Source organism: Prinia subflava, chromosome 1, assembly GCF_021018805.1.
Source record: "Prinia subflava isolate CZ2003 ecotype Zambia chromosome 1, Cam_Psub_1.2, whole genome shotgun sequence".
In the NCBI taxonomy this organism is placed as follows: Eukaryota; Metazoa; Chordata; class Aves; order Passeriformes; family Cisticolidae; genus Prinia; species Prinia subflava.
In genome coordinates, this window is record NC_086247.1 from 27,048,424 (window position 1) to 27,074,066 (window position 25,643).

The 25,643-nt window shown below is 41.1% G+C and overlaps 1 protein-coding gene across 1 annotated transcript; it reads right to left on the reverse strand.

Moving 5' to 3' along the window:
- Positions 1–6,719: 6,719 nt before the first annotated feature.
- CA2 (carbonic anhydrase 2) lies at positions 6,720–24,621 on the reverse strand. The gene is made up of 7 exons (XM_063391732.1): positions 24,432–24,621; positions 23,737–23,934; positions 13,341–13,459; positions 11,823–11,915; positions 11,003–11,065; positions 9,838–9,993; positions 6,720–7,568 (listed from the first exon to the last, which is right to left on the reverse strand). Exons 1-7 carry the CDS (start codon positions 24,463–24,465, stop codon positions 7,449–7,451), a joined length of 783 nt encoding a protein of 260 aa, XP_063247802.1. The 5' UTR covers positions 24,466–24,621; the 3' UTR covers positions 6,720–7,448.
- Positions 24,622–25,643: the final 1,022 nt, after the last annotated feature.

A 25,643-nucleotide genomic window follows, 5' to 3' on the forward strand; every position in this document is an offset into this window, starting at 1 on the left:
CAGATTTCAGGAAGGACTGGTATCTTGATGGTGTCATTGCAGGTTGTGCTTATCAATACAGTTTTCCCTTCGTGACATTTTGCATGCTGCCAAAATTCACTAATCATTTATTTTTGAAAAATAATACATATAAGAACCACTTCTTTAAAGTAAATTGTCATTCTTCCCTATCTTGAAGAAAATATTATTAGGGTTAAAAAGAATGCTGTCCTAATCTTCTTTTTATATTTGTTCAGTTTTCTTTGTTTTCGTTTACTTTTATGTTTTCAGCACTCAGAACAATATAGGTCAAAATCCTCTTACTGATCTTCTTGAATACATACTAATAATACTGGGGCTCCATGGAGGCATAAATATCTGTCTGTCTACACTGCCCTGCAGAAATAACAGGTTTAGTCAGTTTTCCTTTTTCTTTCATTCTTTTCTAGCTTCTGCTTCTGCTTTCATGGTGGCATAAGTTTTAACAAAATGCTAGATCTTAGCTGGCAAAATAAACAGACAACAAATTTTGAAACTGGATGGAAGAAGTGTAATAACTTTTTTAGAAACCCATAATTAGCTAGGTCACAAGATAGGCATAGAGCATGTACCTAATTCTGTCAACACTCCGCTACCATACAGTTAGGCTCCTAAAGTTATTCCTGAATCATTCATTAAATGCAGATTAGGCTTGCTGTCTTACCTAATCAAGCTTGCAGGCACTGAATTTCCTAAGAGTCTGATGTGATTAGCGCTTCAGTCACTGGGAATGTGACACTGGCAATGACTAGGAGTGATGGCTGCCTGTGTCAGACCTACTTTTTTCTTGTCTCCCTATCCCTCTTGGGCAATTAGTTTCATTTGAGTCCCTGAAATATCTTTTAATAAAGCTTTTTTTTCAACCCTAGTGGGAATCTCTAGTTTCTGTAAGCAACCATAAGCAAATCTGTGGTGTCTGAAATACACAGTATGTTTTGCTGGAGCAGACATATGACCCAGTTTTTCCCTATGAGTAGTGAGCTCTTCAGAAGGTACAGTTTTCATCGAAGTGTAAAGGGTTGAAATCAAAGATGAAGAAGCGACTGCTTCCTAAGTAAAAAATATTTGATTGTCTTGATGAGGATTTTTTTGGTTTGGGTGATAATTGGTATATTGCTTTTCTGTTTCATATCCACTCTAAGAAAAATGGTCTCTGAATGACAAAAAGAAACACTTTTTTAAAGGTTTCTGTGACTGAGAACATAACATGCTGAAGGAGGGCAGATTTTTCCTTCTCATGAGTTGTCATGAGAAGTGTGTTGTTGACACTTATCAAGCAGTGAGATATATTGCAGTAGTTAGATATGAGGCCTAAGGTCTAAAAAACCATTATTCATATACTTTGTTATTATCATATAACTTTATTAAACACAGTATGATGATTGATGACAAACCAGGTCAATTTCTCTGACATTATTCCTCAAAATGAAAATAATTTCAATATTCCCCAAGATTTTTTCCTGTTTGCTATTTTTCTTTCTGAAAGGCAAATATACTTTCACAGTCCCCTCTCCTTAACCTAGATAGCTGCTCAGCTGCAATTTCCTCAGAGAAACAGTAACAGATTTTCAGACGGGAATGATCTGACACTTCTATTTACCTGGAGACTTCACGAGGATTATATAACTAGATGGCAATAGAATTTTACTCAACAGAAATTAGGAGCTGGATCCTGCAAGTCACTTATGAGCATGCTCAGATTTCTTCACATGAACAGCCCCAACAGCCTAGCTCACCCCCATTCCCTATCCTATCTCCTTTCCACTATTCCTCAGGATACAACCCTGAAACTGAAAGGAGCAGGACACCTGACCTTTCAAGTATGCAGACTCCTACCTCTGCTACTCATGGAAACAGAATGGCCCTTGCTGTGCAATGGATGTGGGAAACCAATTAAACTTCAATTAATGGATAGGATTACTCATGTAAGTGATTAGTCATGTCAGAGTTTTCTTGATCAGGCCTTACCTTCTGGTGTTTCTTCCCCCATACACTTGATGATGTGACAAATGCTTCTCCAGGGAGAGAGAACCTTAGGAAATGTGGAGCAGAAGGTGACATTTATTAACTCACAGCAGGGGAATTTTACTGATTCCAGGACTAGTGCATTTTGTATCTGTAGGCATTATCATTAATTGAACACTTGTTTATATTTCTAAAAATAATTTAAAGTACTTTGGTTTCAAAATGCAGTCTGGATATGACTTCTGTTACTAGTCAGAAAGTATTTAAGAGAGCCTGATGCACTTCTACAGAGAGTGGGAGGAAATTATGTTTACCACCCTCTTTTAAGCTGATCTGCAAAATGCTGTCCTTTTAAATGTCTCCCAAGAACAAATTCAGAGTGTTTTTCTCTTTTGTTCCAGCAAAATGCTGCTTTTGTTTTCTTTACTACTTCTACCTTCCTTCTTGAAGCGTGATTATTAATCACTAAAAAAACCAGAACATGCTCAGTGCAAGTATCCAGAGGCATTTAGGTGTTGATTTTGATTCAAGGAATATATTATTCAACACTGTTATTTGAGAATAACACAATTAGACTATTTATAGTAACTTTTGATATAACTTTTATACAGCTAATAAAGTCGTGAAGAGATGCACCATCTAAATTACAGTGTCCTGCATCACCTGAAGTATCAGCCTATTCAATATGCTCATGTTCCTTTTCTTGAATCAAACTCAAGTCAGCTGATTGAAGAGGGATTTAAGCAAAGGAAAGAGGAAGCTCTTCCCTGACCTTGGAGTAATTCCAACAAATTATTTTGCTGCTACACAGTTTTGCAAACCCAGGACCTTTGTGGATCCTTCCTCCTTTGCTCTGGAATGGATTCTCCATTTCCCTGCTTAGGTGCACTGCACTCCTGAAGGCCCAGCTGTGGAGCAGAAAGGGAGAGAATATCCCAAGAGTCAGTACAGCAGCCTGTTTTTCCCTCTGTAAGGCAGGGTGGCACAGGATGAGCGAAGAGGACCCCTCAAAGGTCAAGGGCTCCAGTTTTTACACTGATGAACCCTGCAGGTTTGCTGGAGTGAGGGTCCTTACACTTAGGGCTCCCCAAGACAGAAGCAGATCAATACTTTGCAGCGAATTTTCTAGGTCTTTGACCACTGAGTAATATTACAAGCCTCATTCAACCCTATTCCTTAGGAAAACTAGTTAATATGCACCTGTTACTTGTTTATTGCACATGGTATCAATGTGTTTCTTCCCTCTTTCAGGGTGTGAGTTCCAAAGAGCAGTGACTGCCTCTATACATATATGGAATACTTCACACCATGCAAGATTATAAAGACAAGGCTTATGTATTGCCTTTTTCCAAATGACCTGATGGCATTTTTTTACTGTTTAATACACTGGAGTGCACTGATATCACTGGACAAAACTGACTGATCGGGGATTAGGAGCAGCACCACTACTCCATGTTAGCACTGAGCCTGCTGAGCATCTGGGTCCATCAGCTCAGGCAACAGAGCTCTGTTGCTTTGAGCCCTGAACAAAGTGAGCATTCTGGAGAGCTCCTTGTTGGGGTGATGGTGAGAATCACTGCACTGTAACCCACACTGGGCTGGGCATGTACCCAAACCAAATGGCTCTGGTTTGCGGCTTGGATAAAAAACAAGAGTGAAATGTGGTCTAAAATTAGTTAGGGATCCCTGAAAAGTTTTGTGCATTTGCCTTCAGGAAGCTGGTGGCTGGGGAGCCTCACAGCCTGAGTGAACCATTGATGGCATCAAGGCAGCACAGCTGTTTACCATCATACGGAAAGAGGAAGTGCACAGCAGTAAAATGTCCAGTTCCCAAACAGACTTAAAATATACCAAACACTCAGTGTAAGCAGCTGTCACCAGGTGCTACATGAATGTATGGGGTGCTGTGGTTTGGAAGAGGAAGTGGTGGATGTTATGGGGTCCATGGGAGATTTTCAATAAAGCTACTGCTCGTACTTTCATCAGTCCTTGTTTCTATGGTACTAGATTTGACACAGCTGTTGCTTGCATGGCTTTTCTTTGAAGAGTCAGAAAATCCTAAAGCTGTCATTCAGTGAGTGACACTCTTCCATAAGCTATCTGGACTTCTATAAATATTACTGACTCCATGCAGGGCATCATTAATCTTATCTTCCAGGGAACATCTCTAATCACAGTTCTACCCGCCCATGTCAATCTAGGACACATCCAAGCATTAGAAATAGCAGTGGAAAAATCATAAAATGTTCTAACACATGGAGTTGGCAGACAAGTGCCAGACAAGATCACAAACTGTGCAAAATGAACAGTTTGCAAGTGAATGTGCTTCCCTCTTTCCCTCATCCAAGTGCTGGCTGAGCATCCTATGATGATTTCAAATTAATGCGCTAGCCCCTCTTGTTTTTTCTTTCCTTCTATGTGAATTTCCCTTTAACAAGAGCTCCCTATTTGACAGTAACACAACTACGTGCACTGCAACATGTTTGGTTCCATGGCCAAAGTGGTTTCTTAATTTACATTATGAATTCAGCAACAGTTTTCCAGTTAAAACAGGATGATGTTAGAGTGGCTAAGTCTGCTGCTCAACAACTCAAGACCTAATTACAAACTCTTCACATGAGCAAGCAGTAAATAAAGGTCAGAAAGAAGAGCTGGATGCTTCTGTTCACCATTACCTTAACTGAACTCACCATTCGGGAAATGAATCATGAATGCTGGGGAAATTGTTCTCTTTATTTCCAGGTTGGACTTAATACATGTCTCCCTTGGAAAATGTTATCTATCCATTGCACTAGAATCTAACTGCAAAATGTGAATTTGTGGAAAGTTCACAAATCACTTTATGCTGAAGAGTGGCTGGAAAGGATTTTTTTGTGAGGATTTGTGGGAGCTGACAATGGTTAAAAGAGAATTTCTTAGGCATCAGGCAGCTTGTGAGAAAGCACGTCAGATAGACTTTCCCACTTATTGCTCTGGAGGAAGACATTCCAAACAATTCCTAACCTCTGCACCTGCTGTTATCACAACTTGTTTACTTACAAAGATGTTTACAAAAGAGGTGTCTGCCTAAATGGCCAATCATATTCATTTGTACTGAAACACTATAAAAAAGATGTGCCTTTTAATAAATTTTTGCTCTATGCCCTCCAGGAAGACTGGAGTTTTCTATATGGTTATTTCAGCCGTCCAGAATAATATAACGATAAGGACTTCGAGGTGTGGTTCTGTAACTACTTACAGGAAAAGAAAAAATAAGAAAAAGGCCAGTGTTCCCTAGTAGACCACACAGGTAAGACATACTACAGGCTCTTCCTGTACCCAAAAATGTGACCTAGGAACACCAGCTTGCACTGTCTGGCTGCATACTGAAGTATTTCATCAGCAAAGGCAAACATATGGCACTGGCAACATTCCAGGTAAACAGACTCACACAAGTTGATAAATATATGGCTGATGATTGTCTTTGCTGTTAGCCATTGTTTATGAGGAAACCTTGAAGTGTGATGGAATATATGATATGAAACACTTTATTGCAGCAGTGGCTAGAACCTCAAGGGCATTTCCAGGTTTTCACTCCAGACATTAGTTCACATTCTCTGTCATGTACCAGCCTGGATAATTTTTCAGCTGCTCAAGTACCAATGAGATTACTACTCCTCAGGCAGCCTTATTGCCTGGTATTCAGGATATCATAGTTGGCAAGGAGTGAGTTTAAGAGTTTTATAATCCAGGGCTCTTTTATTAAGTTTGAGAGTAATTTTTGTAGTCGTCCTTAGAAGATACTTGGATATTTTGGCATGGTCCTGGGCAACATGCTGTTGGTGGCCCAGCATCAACATAAGCAGTTACCCCCAGAGATCTCATCCAACCTCAGTCATCCTGTGATTCTGTATTTCCTCTTAGCTTGCTTCAGCAGCTTTAAGCCACAATAAATTGGATCTAAATGTAAAATGTAATTCCCATTAAGGAGGTGCAGCCTCTCTTGCATTGTTTAGGAAGAATGCACTTGAATGCACTCAAGCCTGGGGGTGATGCTTAGAGTGAGAAAGCTACTCAGACCACTGGACATGAACTTGAATCCAACAGCATGACTGTTGTAGCAAGAGACAAACTTGTAGCTTACCCTTGTAGCTCCATGAAAAAACACCCCTGAACTTAGAACAAAACACTTGGTTTTTTGGTTTTGGGGGATTTTTGTGGGGGTAGGATGGTGGGTATTTTAAATGCGGAAGCTTTTCAAAGGTTGAGATTTGACAGTTTTCTGAAGATTTTTGTATGCATTTTGAGATATCTTCATTTCCATCTCACTCATACATTTCAAGATCCAGGTGCTTTAGAACATAGCCTGCCCAACTTATACCTTATAAATTACAAAGCGATTTCTGACAGGGTAGCTAATTCATAATAAATTAATTTAATAACTAGGACCAGAATCTAATGAACCTATTCTTAAGTATAATTTTGTCCAAAAGTTTTGTGAGGGCATCTTTCATTATACATTCAATTCTGACGATAATTTGTAGTGAGTGCTCAAAATTAACACTCCTTCTGCCATCAGAGAGAAGATATCTACTTAGAGAAAATTTCTTAACATATCCATATAGTCCTGCATTCGTGTTCAGTGTCACTGAAGCCAATTCCCAATGTATATGTTTAGTAACTATGTTTAATATGCAACCATGTGAACAGATTAATGACTCCTTACCGGAATTAAAATAACAGCAGGGAAGCAAAAATAGAAGTATAGATTTATTAGAGAAGTTATCTAAAATACAATATTATTTTCCTTTTTAAATTAGAACATATATTATTTCAATGAAAAGATATTTTTATTATTTCTATGGTAACAACTTTTAAAGATAACATTTAATTTAGAAGATTTTTAATTAAAAAACCCAACACTACCATTAAGACGTAACTAAGGCTGTTGACAGCATGGGTAAAAATGCAAAACAGTCTCAAAAATATTTACATGTCAGTTTCTTAAAATCTAAGAAGTCTAATTCTAAATATTCATTTTGCTTAACTTTCTCAGAATACTTCTTTTTCTAAATTATAGCTATGTTCTGTATTCCTGTGCTTCTTACAAAGCTTCAAGTTATCGTTAGTTACGTGTACTATCACACCAGTGGATGAGGTTTCTTAAAATGGCTTATTTTGCTACCACCATATCCTCTCCCAAGTAGCCAACACACTGTTACACCAAAGTGTCAGTGGCAGTGATGGCCACCAAAATGCACACAGCCACCCACCCCCTGCCTCCCCCAACCCCACACCTTAAGAACCCTTCCCCATTTGGCCTAGAGCCTTTCACATTCCATTAGCTGGCAGTTCAGACGCAGAGCAAAAGAAAGAATGGATCTGGGAGACGAGATGTTGCCTGGGCACACACAGCAAAGTTTGATTTGGGCTTAGCAAGAGGGGCTCCTCGCAAACAGCAATTCCTAACACTCTCAGCACTGAGGTTACTGGAAGGAGGCTCTGACTTCTCTGCTCTTCAAAGGCTGGCATGGGCGCCAGTTGTCCACCATATGGCACACGGGCTCATTCTCAGCATTGAAGCAAAGGCCACGGAGTTTGCACATCTGTGGAAAAAGGCACAAATATCCTCAAATTTATCCTCTCATTTCAGCAGGCCTTTCTGAAACTACACATCTTGGGCCTGAACCAGAGCTCCCACTCCAGGGTTTCTCAGTGCTAGCAGTCTAGAGATGGCATCAGCATCCACGTTATCTGCATTTCATCCACACCATAGCCTCTCCTGTCCACAAAATATCCTGGCAAGAACAACTATGCAAGCACAAAAAACAAGGACATAGACACACATTTTCTGGACTCCAGAGCACAGAGAGAAGTTTGTCCTTGATCCAGATATGAAATGAAATCCTTTCAGAATCCTCTTCAGGTTATACAGTTTTGGGTCTTTTTAAGTCCTCTTGAAATAATAACAATTAAAAATTGCTTTACACATGGGTCAAAATAAAGCTGTTGATTAAATTCAAGTTAGCCTGATTTTCAAATGCTCTGAGAGGGGAAAACTGCTTCACATCAATAGGAGCATAGTGTACAGTTATGGTACTTGTTCCTAATGTACAATTGGTGTTTCCACAACCTGATGTAACAAAAGCACCTTTATGTCTAAATAGGAATCTCCAAAACTCTCCAAAAAGATTGTGCCGAAGTAATAACCCACCCCAAGCATGCTCTCACACAGACAGGTAGAAGTGCTGATGAATATATGTAGGTGGGACACAGGATTTCCTACAAGCCAGGTTCTAGACAAGGTTTTTCCACATTCAAGGAAAAATGGCCTCAGCAGCGACCTGTCTCCACTGGGCTTTACCTTCAGGACCAACTGGAACAAAGTTCAGAGCTCAACCTCTGCCATGAACTGCTGTGTGACAAGAAACAGTAGCAGGCTTGTCATGCCCTGCTGTTATATCCAGCTTCCTCCTAGCTTTGGAAAACCTATCCATCTTAAACCTCACACGAATACTCTGATATATGGTTTCTTGTTTTGATCGGTATGGGAATGAAAAAGCAAATTGTCACACAGTGTGGAATATTGATGGTAATATGCAGGGATGTGTGGAGGAGAAATAAGTGGCAACTTTTACTACTTGTAGGTGGTTGAAGTAGGTATAGTAGAAAAAACCCACTATTTTGGTGAGTGTGCTCTTGCCTTATAATAAAACCATATTTGCAAACTTTGGATTATCAACAGCAATAGAAATAGTTTGGAATAAGTAAATATGCAGTTTACTAATGGCAATCAATCAATGCTATAGTTATTACTTCCAATAGTTCTTCCTCATCACGTATTCTATCATTTATTGTTTTAAGTTCTGCAACAGCTCAATTGCATTTTCTTTCATATCAGATGAACAAACCCCCTAGAATTAGGTGCAAGTTGTTAGTGTATCTGCCACCAATAAAAGATACTTAGGAATTTGAAGGTTAAACTAAAGACCTTCAGGGCTGGTTTGTATTTATAGGATCTATATTCTATTTATACCTCTCAAGCACACAGATCTGAACCCAAGAATGGAATCTTGCCTGTATGTAATTTCATTAATGGATGGCACAGAAGGCTGGGGCCAAGAGTGATTTAATCTGCACAAGCTTCTTCCTACTAGGAAGACTATCCTTCTCAGGCTAGTCAACAGACTATTTTCTTAGGCAGCAGACTTCTGGAATCTGCAAATTTTGCCTCTTCCAAACAATGGGAGCTTTGTTAGAATCATCACAAATCTGCGTAGGATTTCCCAGTCTGTTCTTTGACAAACAGAGCTTGCAGAAAGAGCTCTGTGTCCTGGAAATGCTGGAAAACCAACAGACTAACCACAGCTGTACAGCATGAGACTGTGGATGCAGCACCCATGCTCCCCAGGTGCTTTGTAAACCTGGTCTTTTCGGGGCAAGTACACCCAGAGAGGTAACTGCATGTACAGCAAACCTGCTGATGCTCACAATACACGCTAGACTAATTCTGCATGTGCAAATGGTGCTTTCAGGCATGCCTCAATTTTCCAGTTTTTTGCCACATGACAGCTCTAACCATGTATCTGGAAAATATCTGCTGGGTTTTTTTAACTTATCTCCCCCATCCTCCCTGGAGTGTCCAAACAGAGGACAGCCTTACATTCTACAGCAAACTCTACATCCACAGGTAGAAGCAGAGTCCTGTCAGAAGAGGGTTACCACTTCAGACAGGTATTCTGACATATGATGCTAGCTAATACCCTGCACAGCTCTGCACTAGCATTGCCACTTCACAGATCACCTGGTGGGCTGAACTGAGCCACTGGTGTAACTCCAGCACACATCCACTGGCACCACCCACTGGAAACCTACCTGCTCAGGGCTCACAGTGATGGGCTCCTTCAGCACGTGCCAGATCACACACTCAAGCAGGGGTGGAGTGGTCAGTGAGCCAGGGTATGTCCAGTAGTCTCTGCACGCAGGAAGGAGTCCAGTGGGGTCAAAATTTGTAAAGGAAGCTTGCTTTCCCTACAAGAAAGTAAGCAGATGGGCTGACGTCAGGGAGAGATCACATACACACATGGGGAGTGCAGTAGTGAAGTCTCCTAGGAAAGCTCCATGTTTGTAGGAAAGCAGAAATGGAATCTGGCATCAAGTGTTGCATGCCAACTATAGTACATTTGGGATTAAACACAACAATACATTTCTAACAAGATTTTCAAGATACTGCTCTCATATCAGATGCTGCATTGATGTTCCTTGGTCTTAGAGGTAAGATTTGACCTTGCCTGAAAAACAATGAGATTTCAGATGCCATGTAAACTGATTGCACTGGAAACACAGAGCCTGTGAGACCTCTTAGAGAGTCCACTGCAGTAAGCAACAATATCCATTTACCTCAAGGGGAGCCTGATGAGAAAGATGACAGCATAGTCTCATTTTTTACTTTTGCTGTCCACATTTGGCACAGGCCTTTACCCACTATGAAGGTACCTAATTACTCACTAAGTACTTTTAGTTTCACATTACTCAGCACACACACACTGCACACAATATTTAAAATACAGAAAGACTTTTTGCCCCTAAATGATATATCCTGATCAAACTGGATCAGGATCTGAACTCTCTCTAGAAATAGCCAAGAGAAGCATGCCCTCTTGGAAAAAGGAAATTTGGCCTGCAGATGGACAGATGAGGGGAAATGCCTTTTCCATCTGTTACCACTGACTAGAAAGGGCACCTAGGAATGCAGTTTAGATTAGGAAGATGTATCCTACCATATAGGTTTAAATACAGTTAAAAGACAGAGAGCAGGGAGTACTGTGATTATTTCCTATCTGTGTGACTATCTTTCTCTATCTGAACTTCACTCTAATCTGTTTTGCTTTTAGAACTGTAGGAGCACCTATGCTGATGGCAGGAAGGTTTGTTTTACTTTCATATATGCAGCAGCCTGGGAAGAAGTAAAAATTTACTTTTCAAAGAAGATAACACACACAGTTGTTGAGTGTCCATCAACACAGATAGCAAGTATTACCTTGGTTTGAATGGAGCTCAGAGCATCCACAACCTTCTGCATCTCAGGCTTGGCATTTCCCACCTGTAACACAAACCATATGAAAATAAAAATCACTGTGCATTCTCATGACACCTTTAGTTTTCTGTTAGGGTTCTCAAGGAAACTTTTTTCCAACCTCATTTCATTACGTAATAGGAGTATTACAGCATAAGTGACTACATCAGTCTCTGTAAAATCATGCCAGTTGACAGTGAGCACAAACAGGTCAGCCAAGGACATTGGGCAGAATAAAGCTATTTTCATTTACCGTGCATGGATTTATTTTTGGACCTAGGCTGTTCTTCTTTTATGGAAGTCACCCCCCTAATGAAACAGTCACCCTCCGTGAGGCCAGGATGGAGTACTACATACTGCTGGAGCAGACGTGTCCTCCAGCTAGCTGCGAAGACAATTCAACTAACACAAAACACTCTGGCATTTAACAACATCAAGAAAAGGAAAATAGCTGTTATTTAGGCTGGTCACACTGCAGATTCATGCACACAACTCTATCAGTTATGCACTCCACCTTTCACTGGTAAGAGTTATGGTAGCATCACTGTCTTGATGAAGGCAAGAGTGCTGCTACAAGGCTGCCACATGATGGATGGCAGTCACGCTCCATGGCCAGTGCACAATTTTTATAGATAAAGGAAGGTAAGAATTTGGAGCATCACCTAGTTTGCTACAGATTTGGGCAGTATAGCACAGTGCTGCCTTATTCCCTATTTTCTGCTCTTAGGTTCCCCCCTGCAACACAGTGAATGTGGACAAATAATAAAAAAAAAGTTTAACAAACCTTCATGAAGATGCCCACCACAGCTAAACCATCAGGATGCTTCACAGCTTCAGCAAATTTACCATATTTTACATTCCAGTGAACAATATGGAGCTAGGAGCAAGAAAACAAAGAAGCAATGTGAAGATGATATTCTATCCAGAATACTTCACAAATGAAGATGCAGGGAAGCAATTTATTAAGAGCAAGATGGTGTTTTACTGCTGAGGTTTGAAAGCTTTTGTGTACAGTTAAGAATTTGTTGAATTATTTATCTACTTAAAAGTTTCATTTATTCAAAGAGATTTCTATAATGCATTTTATTTTGCTCCTCACTCCCATTCCCTGGTGAGCTTTAAAGCAAGCTGTGGCTGTATCATTCTGCTTTTCAGTTGGTGAAACTCCTGTTTTCTTCAGCATAAGTTTTTCTCACATACAGCCCACATACAGGATTTCAATGTAGTATTTTCATAATATGTATCCTGGAGTTCTTACCACACTGACATATAGTGCCAGTGTCAGAAGAAGCAAAGAAGACACATTAAGTACAGATTTGACTCACAATTTAAAAGGGTTTTTTTTAAAAAAAAACCTGTCCCCTCCTTTTCTGGAAAGACTTGGAAAAGAGCAACAAATGAATCTCCAGGTCATGTTAGCCAGGATGTTACTTTCCTTTTAAATTCCAAGTTATTTCTAATTTAAATTCATCAGGCTGTTTGCCCACATCTGCAAGTCAAGTTGAACAAGTAATTATGGTACTGTGAGAGACAGAAGGCAACTGAAAGTTTCTCAGGTAAGAGAAAAGCTACTTCCCTCAGGAAAAAAGCAGCAGAGCCAATGAATTTGTTGGGCAATTTCTTTTATCTGTCAATGCGAAATCACAGGTATGTTCCGCAAATGTGTAATTATGAATATATTTTAGAAGTCAGTCACAGAAACCAGAGGTAGATTTCTAAACAGGGGACAGTGAAAGGTGGGATGCAAGGCACTGAAGTCACTCAGTTTCTGTATCAGAATAATATGGAGAAATATGGAGTCTTGAGTGGTCTGAGGGACATCCGGCATCTCAAAAGTATCACAAAGAAAGCCTGTAAGATTGCACTTTACTGTCTGCCCTCTTCATAGCTCCCCCCTTGATTCTCTGCTACCAAAATATGAAAATATCTACCCAAAATTATTCTGCTGCTTTTATAAATCCCTCTGATGTTTAAAACTGAAGCTAGGAAAAGGGGATGTGCATGTACAGAGGTGCTGCAGTTCTCTTTCTTCAAAATTTCCAAGAGTCACTGAGAAAGCAGGGAAAAAAACAGGTATTATTAACGTGGGGTTTCCTGTTTCTCTTCGACAGGAAGTAGCTGAGAAAAATTACAAATCTAATCTCCTGGTCTTGCAAGCCTATGTTCTCAGGTGGCATCATACCAAAATTGTCTATGGTAACCTTCTACTATGAAAATCTGTAATGAAAGTGCTACTATGGTGGAATACTTAAAAAAACCCCCCTCATTATACCAAGTTTGGAGAAGGTAAAGCACGTCTTACCTCTGCATCATACTTCACACCATCCACAGTGTGCTCAGATCCCTGGCCATCACAGGATCCCCAGTGAATGTGGAACTGCACCAGCCTGTAGACTCCATCCAGCGCCCCTCCTTGCAGCACTGCAAAGAAAAGAGCCTTTACTAGCAACTCACACAACTTTTGTTATCAAGTCTTCCTTTGAACTGAAACAGGTATCTCCAGTCTTTTATGTGATTTACAGTTCACTGCATGCTGCCATGCTACTCCAGACCATCTTCAATGGTACATTACTGCAAAATCGGTAATAAATGCATAAAAATGTAAGTGACTTTACAGTGAGCATCTCATCAGCAATTTAACAGGCATGCTGGTATTACAAGTAATGAGGGAAGATGCAACTTTTCTGTCACCAAATAGATAAAAAACGCCCTCTGTAAGAGGCTCACATAGAATCATTCTAAGGAAGTACATTTGAAGACTGAATCATTTTCCATGTACTAATGTACTCTGTCCTTTCATTTTAGACACTTCATCCATTTAGGCCTTAATCCTGCAAATCCTGTGGCAGATTGGATTGAGTAAAATGTTTTTGGTTCCAATTTAAACCTGAACACCTGTTAGCCATGGGTTAGTCTTGCTGCAGCAAGGTAAAGCACTAGGCACAGGACCAGACAGTGCAGAGATGTGAATTCAAATCTCTTGTCCCTCCCACTGCGGTAAAAATGGCAATGCCTACACAGAAAGATTTTTTTAAAACATCGATTGGAAACAAGTTGTTCATTTATGCTCTCCATTATGTGGCATTACTTGTGCTATGGGACTGCTCTGAGTTAAGTTCCCAGCCACACTTTGAATTATACAAGAGCAAGCTCCCTTGTTCTGCTTGTGAGTTTTACCCCTCTACTCCAACTGTGACCAATCACCATTATGATATGCAGGATCAAGCCCTACCATTGCAAAATGCTCAGGGCACAGACAACGTCTCCTCCAGTGCAGCATAAAGCACAGGATAATAACAAATAGTTCTATTAAATAGAGCTATTTACACAAGTTATCAGAGCAAGGTTTCCCACCAGTCTGAGGCTTGGTTGGGGACTTTTTCCTTTTTTTTCCTCCAAGCATCTCAAATCCAAATTCAAAATGAAATCTTAAAGTTGTTAATTTTTAAAAATTTAAAAACAAGAAGTAATTTGAAGTATTCGATATTTTAAGAGACCAATTTCTCTCTATAAATATATACACAATAAAGTGACAGAAGAGTGTTGACATCAGATATTACATGTAAGTGTGCTCTGTGTATGTGCCACAAAATGATTCTGTGGAGTAAAGATGCTTTCCTCTCAGTCTGCAATTAGTCTAGACACTAGCACAATACGTGCATGTATGAAAACACACATCAAATGCTGATTGCAAAAGGTGGCTGCATGTTCAGGTTTGACAGAGTCCCACTGTATACACGCATGGACAACACCAGCCATGGAGATAAAGAACAATGTGAGAAGGATTTCACTAAAAATTTGCAATACATCAAAATGAATTAAGATTTCTTAAAAATACATTCCTTTCCACCAGTGTTCCCTTTGCATGCAAAATTTGGGTTCAGTGGACAAATCTAGCATTTGCCTAGAGCTCCTTTGGTAAATATATTTAGAAGTCTCCCAACATGTATTTTTATTTGAAAGACACAAATAGATGTTCCACTGCAACCTATGGAATTTCCAATACTGTAGCCAACAGACCAGGACTTGTCCTACCTATTTCCAAGCTACGTGATCCAAAGAAGAATGGCTACTTAAAGTAATAAAATAGGAACATTTTTTACTTTTACATTTCTGCATGTGCTAGTTGCCAACAAGCATAACTGTTTCAAGCACAGTACTTTTTTCAGAAATGAGTACTTTTTTCAGAATGGCAGATGTAAAAAGTCATTAGTTCCTTTTGGAAATGGAGCAACTGGTTGCTGTGTCTTTACAGATGCATAATCATTTAATCCATACAGTATCATGTTTCAGTTTAAAATGATGGCATGGATTTGCAATATTTCAGTTTCACTTCCTTTGGCTCAAGGTCTTGCTGGTCGTTGCAGGTACAAATGGACTGAGGTTCCACCACTCCTAGACCTCAGAAAGCACTAGCACAGCACAGTTAATCTGCCATTATTAATCAATGGAAAGCATGCTGAAAAGCAGAACCATGCAATGTTCTTGAGTTCATTTGCAGTGTTATTCCTCTACACAAAGTCTGCTATAGTCTCAAAACCCCAAAAGATGCAGAAAAATCTCTTTGTAGTTTTTGCTTACTTTTCTCATTCTGTGGTTCTCAAATCCAGCACTAGCTTATTTTGACTCACAGCAGAGCATTCAAAGAAAGTAATAATTAGATTAGTGTTAATGAATACAAATTCAGCAGGCTTAATTACAGAACTGCCCTCTTGTTCTAGCCTACGTTAAGCAGTTATTTTATTTTTAACACTTAGCCTTTCCACTAAACTAAAACTTAAAACTAAACTTAAACACAAAGTAGGAATGATAGAACCACTTTCTTCTTCAGAACAAGCTTTTTAAACCATAAATAAATGCTACCGGCTTTTTGCAATATAAAAGTTCACAGAGAATCAGAACAACATTCATACCAGCAACTTCCCTGTGTTTGTCCCAAGTGACAAGAATATCATCTCGAGGCTATGTTGAAAAGAAGTCCAACCTTTCCATCCCTTTTTTTAGAAATGACGGGGAAGTTCTAATCCATATTTGAGCATTTCATCATTAGCTCCCTTACTTTTGAAATCAGTGTCAGTGGAAACCATCCCGGAAATACATATGCAGCTGTGATCCTTTGTTTTCTAGCACAGCTTCAGATGCAATGGTGTCTGAAGACAGCACAAGATGAGCTGAAAAAACGTTCTTTTCTCACAGATTCATCTACTCAAGCCAGTTTACATCATAACCTGGTCTTGTGTTACAGCCCAAGAGGTGACAGTTTGACAGCGCCCTTTCTTCTTTTCCACTACTAGACACTTATTAGACAAATTTGTAGCTACCTTCCTTAGATTAAGTAATAGTAATTTTTTTCCATTACCATTCTATCTTCTACACTTTACTGGAAAAGTTATACTAGTAACATCCAGTAATTATATTTCACTGTTGAATGATCTCGTAACATGGTCTAAATTAGGTGAACACAAGTATTAGCAGCACTAACAGGAAGTCAAATAACCACACAAACTCTTCCATTTATGTGACTTATACCAACTGTGGGATTTCTTGGATACAGAAGCTGAAGTGGATTTTACTCCATTACATTCCCTTGGGATTTCTGAAAACACTCAGGAGTCAAGGGGTGTTTTGCTGCCCCTGGTAGGGCTGTTTACTGAGGCTACACACCTTCGCTGTTCTATTTAAAGGCAAGTCAGTCAGCAGTTATCCTTCCAACGTAAAACAGAATAGCCTTGTAAAAAAGTACTGTGGACCATTTCACACCTTTTTTCAGAAAGCGGCTGCATGCACATCTAAATTTTTGCAGGAATACACTGGGAATTACTGCTGTTTAGTTAACTCCTATGGAATGTTGTCTCTAGACAGAGCAGAAGACTAATAAATCTCATCAAGCCAATAAACACGTCAAAAGATTAATCAAAATGGAGGAACTACAAGACTGTTTAATGAGTTAGATTGAATTTCTTCCTGTCATACAAATTAGCGCGACAAGAAACAATACTACTGTAAACTTTGTTTATCTGAGAAAATGCAGAATGAGAAAATGTGCTACAAATGACAATCACTGACTACCAAGCTCCTTCCAGTAGCTGAAATAATGGGTCCACTAGAGCACAGTAGATGCCCAAAAGCTCCAAACTTGGAGAACTGATCCTAATTGAGGTTCCACCAAACAAAAACTAGCAGCAGGATATTTCAAGCATCTACCTTTGAGAACAGCCCTCCTGCACACACACTGCTTCAGCACAAAGGAAAATATGATTTTATATCAGCCTACAGTACATGTGACATGTAAATAACATTCTAGGTATGTTATGTAAACATATGCATAGTACATACATTAGTGTTAATATTTGTTAAGCTTTTGTGTATACACAGACATTGTACAGATTTTCCATCTGTACAATGGAAAACAGGACTTGAAGAGACAAAGCAGATGGAGCATTACTTGAGGCAAGAAAAAGACCTACTTGAGCTCCATGTACTATTAATGACATGAAAAAGGCTCTTATGAGGATGCTCAGGAATTAGCCTTGTGCTCTTATGCAAGGATGGGTTTCGCATCTGACAGACTAGAGTTAGTTAGGGTGAGCTGTCACTTCTGTGAAACGTGGAGTACAGAGAGTGCCATTTTGTGAGATGTTTCCTTCTTTATATTATCTCCTTCAGATATTCCTCCTAGGACATTGTATCATGACAAGCAACAAGAGCAAGACAGCATTGAAGCACCTGACTGTAGGGCTCATATTTGCAGAAAAACATCTCTAATGGGTTTCACTGTGAGGAAAAAAAAAAAATCAGTATATCATAAGGAAAAAAAACCAAAACAAACCTACAGCTGACATTGCTAGAAATTTAGCCTGATAAGGCTACAAGGATGTTCCACAGAGATAGACCAGAATGAAATAGCTGCCAAAACACAGCAAGTCTGAAGACGTGTGTATCTGCAGCAGGTCAGTGGTTCCAATTCACCTCAGTTGAACTATTTCATCCAGACTGGGCAGCAGCCAGAAAGACTCTGATCTGCTTCAGGATACAAAGTCATTTAGGTTCTTAACATTTCTCCAATTCCCTGAGACCAGCTTATTTCTCATGTAGTCTCTTAAACAGACATTCTCTAAGAATCATAAGATGCTGTACTGAGTCTCTGACCAGCCTTCAGCCCTCACATTTCACACTATATAGGCTGACAATAACTTTAAGAACCAAGCTGGAAGCATTAAAATTCTCTTGAGAGTATCAACTGATTTAATTTTTAATAGTAATACTTAAATACTAATCCAGTGGCTGCTTCCTGTCCTGAAAATTGTGTTTTGGACAGTGTGCATACTATGCTGAGATCTAATGAAGGACTAACAAACTCAAGGTGGGAGCATTGCCTGTAAATACACAGCAGTCCCTCATGCTTGCAAGTAAATAAACAAATTATCAGCTGAGAAGAGTGGCAATCGTGACATCTGGCACACAGCTTCATTACATCTTAAAAATAAACTTTTCCAAGTGGCCCCAGCTGATAACAGCTGCCTAGTTTCTCCTGGTTTTGCATTAAAGGCACCTCTAGAGGAGGGATTAGCAAGAGGGAAGGGCGTTTCCATGATAGTTCAACGCAGAATCCAGGTCAAATTTCTGCTCAGAAATTGCATGTTAACATTAAAAAAAACCAAACCAACAACCCAGCCCCCCAAAAAAACCATAAAAAACAAACCCCACCCCAGTGTAAATGAAGAAGGGCACTTTTCTGTAAAGAGATGAAGACCTGAAACATGCAGGACTAATCTCATGCCCTCTCATCCTCCTTTCCAGTTCCTGGAAATACTGGAGCTATTCAAGTAACTTGTTTACACAGACTTTGCAGCTTCTGGTGATCCCAGTTCACAGGAAAAATGACCTAAAGATCACATGCCCTTGAAAACCTCTGACTTTTTAGCCAAGCCAGCCACAACATTACTTGTGACATAAGCAGGTGCCTGAATACAGTCCCTTAAACCTATAATCAATCAGTTCTCTGATTTCTGATTCCAGAGGATCAACACATTCGTTGCTTAAGCTATACTGCACTGTGGACCTTCAATCCATGACCCTATACTGATGACATGCAGTATTATTCTAGCATGGCTAATATTATCTCTTTAGATCTGAGAAGCCTAAAAATAGACCAGTAGCAGTGACTTTGATTAAGAGTTGTGCCTTAAAGATAGCGGACCTACATATTTCTTCTTCCATTTACCAGCTGAGGTGGAAGTGTAGGAGAAGAGCAACAGTGGCACTATTTTTAAAGCAACTCACTGCCAGCTGAGAAGTGCTAATGCACTGGATCTTCAATAACCACTGTAACAAAACAGATTAGTTTATTCACAGTGAGTCATAATTCAAGACAGCTGAAGTGTATGCATTAATATTTACAATTATTGAAAGAATCAGGTAATATATTGGATTACAACTACTGAAAGACTCTCAAGGGGAGCTAGCATCAAGATGAACATAGTATTTTCGTTTTCAAGGTCTTCTCATAATTTTTAAGTTCTACTATGACTTAATATTTGCAAAAAAAGTCAGATTTTCTTGGGACACAGACTTGAATTTCAATACTCTACCTTGCTGCTCAGCAGTAAGAAGAAGGAAATAATTAAGAGACTTATCCACAAGCATAAATTACCAGCACATTTTGTAACGTCTCTAGAGTTTTACACCATAGTTGCAATTCACTTCTGTCAGGTTCTACAGCTAAGATATGATATTTTAACATTCTTGTTACAGAATAAAGTCAAATCTGATTGACTGATTTCTTTTATAAGCTCATCAAACACTCGATCAGGAAATACAGAATACATGTCTACTGTTGTGAACGTGTCTTACTTGAATTTCAGAATTCAGATAAATTCTCAAACATTTTCAGGGAAAACTCACATAGAGAACACACTTTATGTATGCACCAAAAATCTTTCAGGCTCTTGAGGGTTTTTTGAGCAGTCACATCCTGTGGTTTTACAGCTCTGAGAAGTCACTATTTACTTCTTTCTTTTAAAGAGGGAAATGATAATGCAAGTCTTTCCAGAGGACTGGAATATGAAATGTTTACTATGATAAAAGAAGTACCCTTAATGAGACTCCTTTGCTGTAAAATTCCTGGATTATAGTAACACATCTTATTTTAAGAATTATCACCACCACTTGCTTCATTCATACATGTAAGGTCTGGTTCCATCACAAGAGTGGATGAACCTGAATTCAAAGTTTTATTACTAGGGACACTTTTTTTTATTACTAGGGACACTTTTATCATGACTTTTTGGTATCAAAATGAAGAAGAAATTTTAAAAAGTAAAGAATTTTAAAGATGAATGCCTACAAATACTTTACATTCCATTACTACCAAAAGACAGTGGACATGAGAATTAAGAAAGCAACTGCAAGAACTGAAGGCGAAGACTGACTAAGTAACAACTGAATGGTGAAGTTCACAGTTCAGTTTCTACATACAAACCCAAGAAGGCATTCCAAAAGGCTCCAAGGATACAAAATAGAAAATACTATTTTATGTAAGGGAAAAAAATGGAATTTTGTCCAGATGAAAGAAGTTCATTAACATGGCAAAGCTGGCTTGTGAATATCCTTTCCACACACCATTTCTACCAACTTGCAACTGTGAAATATGAAGGGGATTCACTTTGGAAATTAACTGCCTTTGCAAGCGTATTCTGGAGTGTAACAGCTGTCACACAACACAGGACAGTTGCTACAAGAACTGAAATCAAAGATTTGGAAGTAGTTGCTTAGGAAGAGGGTTTTTCTTAGCATTGTTGGTAGCATCTAGGCATATCTAAAAAATTAACATGAAAGTAAAACAAAGTCAGGTTCTAAAGCTATCACAAAGAATTAATACTGTTTCTCTGCTAGAAATACAACTTCTCTGTTAGCAATTTATTGTAAGAGAAAATTGTATAGGTCATAAGCATAATTACAATCTGAATCATGAGTTATGCCTTGAAAGCTCAACCAATTACTAATCTTCTGAAAGCAAAGAAAACGTTTTCTTCTGTGAAGTTATATCAGTCACATAAATTGTGCATAAGGTTTTGCTGAAAAGCTTAACTTTTATTTTGCTTTCTTACTCAAGGCAATATAGATATAATTTTAAGGAATCCAAATTTTTCTTTTTGTTTTCCACAGATACGGGCAGAAGCTTCATACAACTTTCCTAATTCATACATGTAATGTAACAAATATACATTCTGCAGGAAAAATACCAAAATTTTGATTGGGCTTGTATCTACTTCTCAACTGTGATCAACAGATTATCCGCTTACATATTTTCTGAATCAAAGAAATAAGTAACAGCTTCTTTTAAAATAGAGAGTTTTATCCAAACATGCATTTTAGCTTTCTTACCTATTTTTATTATGCTATTACTACCTGTTTGGGTTTTTTTAATAGCAAGAACTCATTTTGTATACTGGGAATAGCAGGGTTGATCAAACAGACATTAAGACCTAGAACTGCTGTTCAGTTTGCTTCAGTGTCGTTAGTTGTAGACTGACGGTTCCTAATGAAATGGATCTACTTTGTGTGCAGTTACTCATCTTGAGGATTATTCACAAACAATGATCTTATTACTTCATTTTGCGCCTACTACTAGAGGTAATTCATTACCACATATGGGACAGCTCATAGAAACAAGCAATACAGCCTGTAGGAAATATTTATAGGATATTATTTCATTGTCTTCTGTAAAACATACCAGCACATCCCATAACCTCACACAGCATCTCCCTGTGATTGTTGTGTGATGTCTAACCAAGAACTGGGTATGCACATTTAAGTGTCAAATTCAGAATCAAGCAGATAGAAGTCAAAGACAGCTCTATTTTGTGTAAGGAAAGTAGGTTACCTAGTTAACCGCATACAAATGAAGCCATTAAGTGTGCTGCCAGGTAGATTCTGTGCACTGTAAATTTCAATAGGAAGTCTAGTAGTGAATGATCCACCCTTACCCAGCTTCACAGAAATCTGTTCAGTGTTTTTTGTTTCTCAAGAACAATAATTTTTGATTCACTGATAGAGATACTGAGACTATTTCTACTTGCATCTCCTATCCTCCCACTCTGAAAGCTGTGTCACTGCATATTTGTCAAAGGATCCCTGTCACAGATGTTCTGGTTCTGCACTGACTTCTCATAAAAAGCATTCTTCCTACAGACGTTCCTTTAAATTATTCCATGTCCTCCCATTTTTCCTCACAGCCTGATTTTCACAGCTCTTTCCAGACTTAGATACAGACAAAGTGAACACAATAGTTTTCTACACTACGGAGACCTGAACCTGCTTCCTTTGGGTTCAGTGAGAGCAGGCTAGCAGCAAGAGCAGACTTACATGTTATCTGCTAAGAAAATACCTCTTTTGTACTCTGGATCATGACACTGTTAAATTGAGTATAATGCAGCTCCTTTAGCTTCCCTGTGTTTTAGGAAAATAAACAGAGGTCAGAATACCTTTTTCCTCTCCTTTTTAAAACCATATAAATATTAATGTTGATGCTTTTTTGTAAATTATTATATGGACCTACATGTATTTATACAGCTGCTAAGAGTTATATCTGGCCACTTAATATTGTTCAGCATAAAGACTACAGTCCAAATACAAAGTCAAATTCTCAGAGCGCTGTTGAATGTCTGTTCCACTGCTGTATTACATTAGCTACAAAAACCTCGTATTTTTAGTAGGCACAGATCATTTGGTTTCGGCACCATTCCCTAAATGACATGGCCAACAAAACACTTAGGAAAAATAGGACACTTGCTCAAGCAAGTTAAATCAGGCAGTGTCTAGAGACGGCAGTAACTTACAACAGCATTGTTTCTGTGGTCCAACTTAAAAATAAAGGCACATTCACTGTGGCAGGGTGATGATTTCTGCAAATGCAGCCATATGAAAAACTACAATCCCTTGTTGCAAGGACAGCCTAGATTCAGTCTGCCCATCAGAAAGGCCATTCCTTTCAGTCAGGATTACTAAGGGCTTCCAGGATTCAGTGCTTAATTTCAACACAGAGCACAAGGCAAAACAAGACACTGTGGACTGACTGCCTGCTAGCAAAATCTGTAGGAATGTGTCAGACACTTTATCTAGAAAACCCAGCATCAAGAAATGCCAGGGATAATGCTTTTTTAAATTACAAAATAACAAAGAGGTATTTCCTATTCGTTCCTCTCTTCCTGTACTAACCTGGGGCTTCGGAAATATGAAATAATATTTTGATAACCAAAGAAACTATTTCCAAACTATTTCCACTTCAAGTTGTTAACTGTAATACTTTGCTATTCTAAGGCCATTTTTTTCCTACAATGTATTTTGCCTCTTCTTTTAACCATTTGATCAGTAGCTTATGATAACCTATGCCTAAAATTATTCCTGTGAAATACTTCTATTTTTTTTTTCTTCCCGCAGCCAAGCCCTTGTTCAGATCCTTCTGATTTATCCAAAAATAAACCAATTCACTTCACTGGAGTTCAGCTGCCTAGATAGCCTTAGTTTTCTTCTAACAGGATCTCAGTTTTCCGTTTGCTGAATCCTCACCTTGCAGAAGCCAGAACATTTTGGTACGTTTTCATCCTTAAAAAACCCTTATGGATTTAGTAAACATTTTAGCAGGAGTGTTAGCGATTTCTGCCATTCCCCTCCTGCACACGAAGGTGAGCTCTCACCTGACTTGTCGGAAGAATCGTCGAACTCCACGTTGAAGGAGTGCCCGTTGTTGACGATGCTCCTGGCCGTGCTGGGATCGTAGGTGAAGCTCAGAGGCTTCAGAGACGAGTCGTACTTGGCGGACTTGCGGCAGATGGCAATCGGGGACTGGCGCTCTCCATTAGCGATGGGAAAGTGCTCATGCCAGTGAGCGGGTCCTGTAAGACAGCGGAAAGCAACTCAGCGGGAAAAGACAGAAAGTTCGGGGGACATCAGCGATAACCCTCCCTCTGGAAGTCGGGATGTTCGAACACCAGCATCAGCCTTTAACTGCGCATCAATGGTGTGCGCCGGCGGTAGCGGGCAGCACAAGCGAGCGGAGATCCCACCTGGGCACCGAGGCACCGGGCAGCCCCACAGCTGAGGCGGGGGCTGTACCGGGAGTTCTCGGGAGCAGCCCGTCCTGCGGAGCAGCGCCCGCCGTTCCCTTCCGGAAGTACAGGAATGTCAGCAGGGAAGCGGGAGATGCTCGGGCACGGCGTGCGGAGCGCCGGACAGGCTGCCCGGGCGCAGGTGCATTTCAAGGTTACGAGAAAAAAGCGCCACCGAGCTCACGGCCGCTCCGGGCAAGGGCTCCGCGGGGCAGCAGCGGGCACGTCCCGGGCGCGGTTCCCGAGCACCTGCCGGCAGGTGTCCTGCACCGCCGGGCACTCACCGTCGTGGCTGCCGTATCCCCAGTGGTGGGACATGGTGCGCGGTCCTGCTCTGCCCGTGCAGACTCTCGGCGCAGTAGCCCCAGCGCGCTCTCAGGGGCTTTTATAGGCTCCCGCCAACTCCATGCCCTTCTCCGCGGCCGGAGGAGGGGTGGGGAGTGAGGGCGAGGGCGGAGGGAGACTCCGCTGGGGGCGGAGAGAGCGGTCCCTTATAATCCGCGATCGGCCGCGGAGCCGTGGCGGGCCCGCCCGAGAGCGCCCCCAGCAGGCGGGCGGCGCCAGGCGGTGCGGCCGCAGGCAGGGCGCGGGTGCCGGGCCGCCGGGTCGGGGTGCCGGGCCCCTCGGCGCTGCCGCCCGCCCGCGCTCCTGCCGCGCCGCCGGCCGCCCGCCTGCCGCGCATCGCGCACCTTCGGGCGCTGCTGCGCGGGCGGTGCGGGGCGCCGTGACCTTGGGAGGTGCCGGCGGCCGGGCGGAGCAGCGCGCCGGGAGCCGGTGCAGGGCAGGCGGCGGGTGCGAGAGCGCGGTGTGTGTGAGAGAGAGAGAGAGGGAGCGGTGTGCGTCCGTGTGTCCCTCTGTGCGCGTGTCTGTGTGTCTGTGTGTGTGTACGTGCGCAGCGCGGCAGGGTGGTCCGGTGCTGCTCCCTGCCGGGAGCGGAGGGAAAGGAGGCAAAGGAGCGGAGAGGGCAGTTGGGCCGTGGCGGAGGGTCCTGCAGCCGGGGGCTGTCATGGGGGCCAGGCTTTGGAGTTGCGAGAGGAGTCGTGGTGGGGTTTCAGAAGAACGGGGACGTCACCGCTTATTGCTCCGTAGTGCGTTTTTCGTGATCGCCTCCGGAGAAGCCGCAGGTCGAGCTGCGCTTACGTGTAATTCTCACCATTGAGGCATTACACACTTGACTGTGAGTGCGGCTCGGCTGCCGCTCTCGAGGCTGGATGAGCGAGAACGAAACCGGGCAGTACATATTTCAGATGTTTTCCTATTGCGCAACGCCCGGGTGGCAGCACAGGAGGGCTCGGACCTCGGCAGCCGTGCCGTGCCAGCCGCGGCTCCGTGCCGTGCCGTGCCGTGCCATGCCAGCCGCGGCTCCGTGCCGTGCCGTGCCATGCCAGCCGCGGCTCCGTGCCGTGCCGTGCCATGCCAGCCGCGGCTCCGTGCCGTGCCGTGCCATGCCAGCCGCGGCTCCGTGCCGTGCCGTGCCGTGCCAGCCGCGGCTCCGT

What these genes read in the sequence shown, in the direction of transcription:
- CA2 (XM_063391732.1), bottom strand. Translation starts at nt 24,465, where the DNA reads ATGTCCCACCACTGGGGATACGGCAGCCACGACG. An exon ending in CGATTCTTCCGACAAGTCAG is followed by an intron (nt 13,460 to 23,736) that starts GTGAGAGCTCAC and finishes TTTTCTTTGCAG; the next exon opens with TGCTGCAAGGAGGGGCGCTG. An exon ending in TCACTGTGAGCCCTGAGCAG is followed by an intron (nt 7,569 to 9,837) that starts GTAGGTTTCCAG and finishes CTTTTTCCACAG; the next exon opens with ATGTGCAAACTCCGTGGCCT.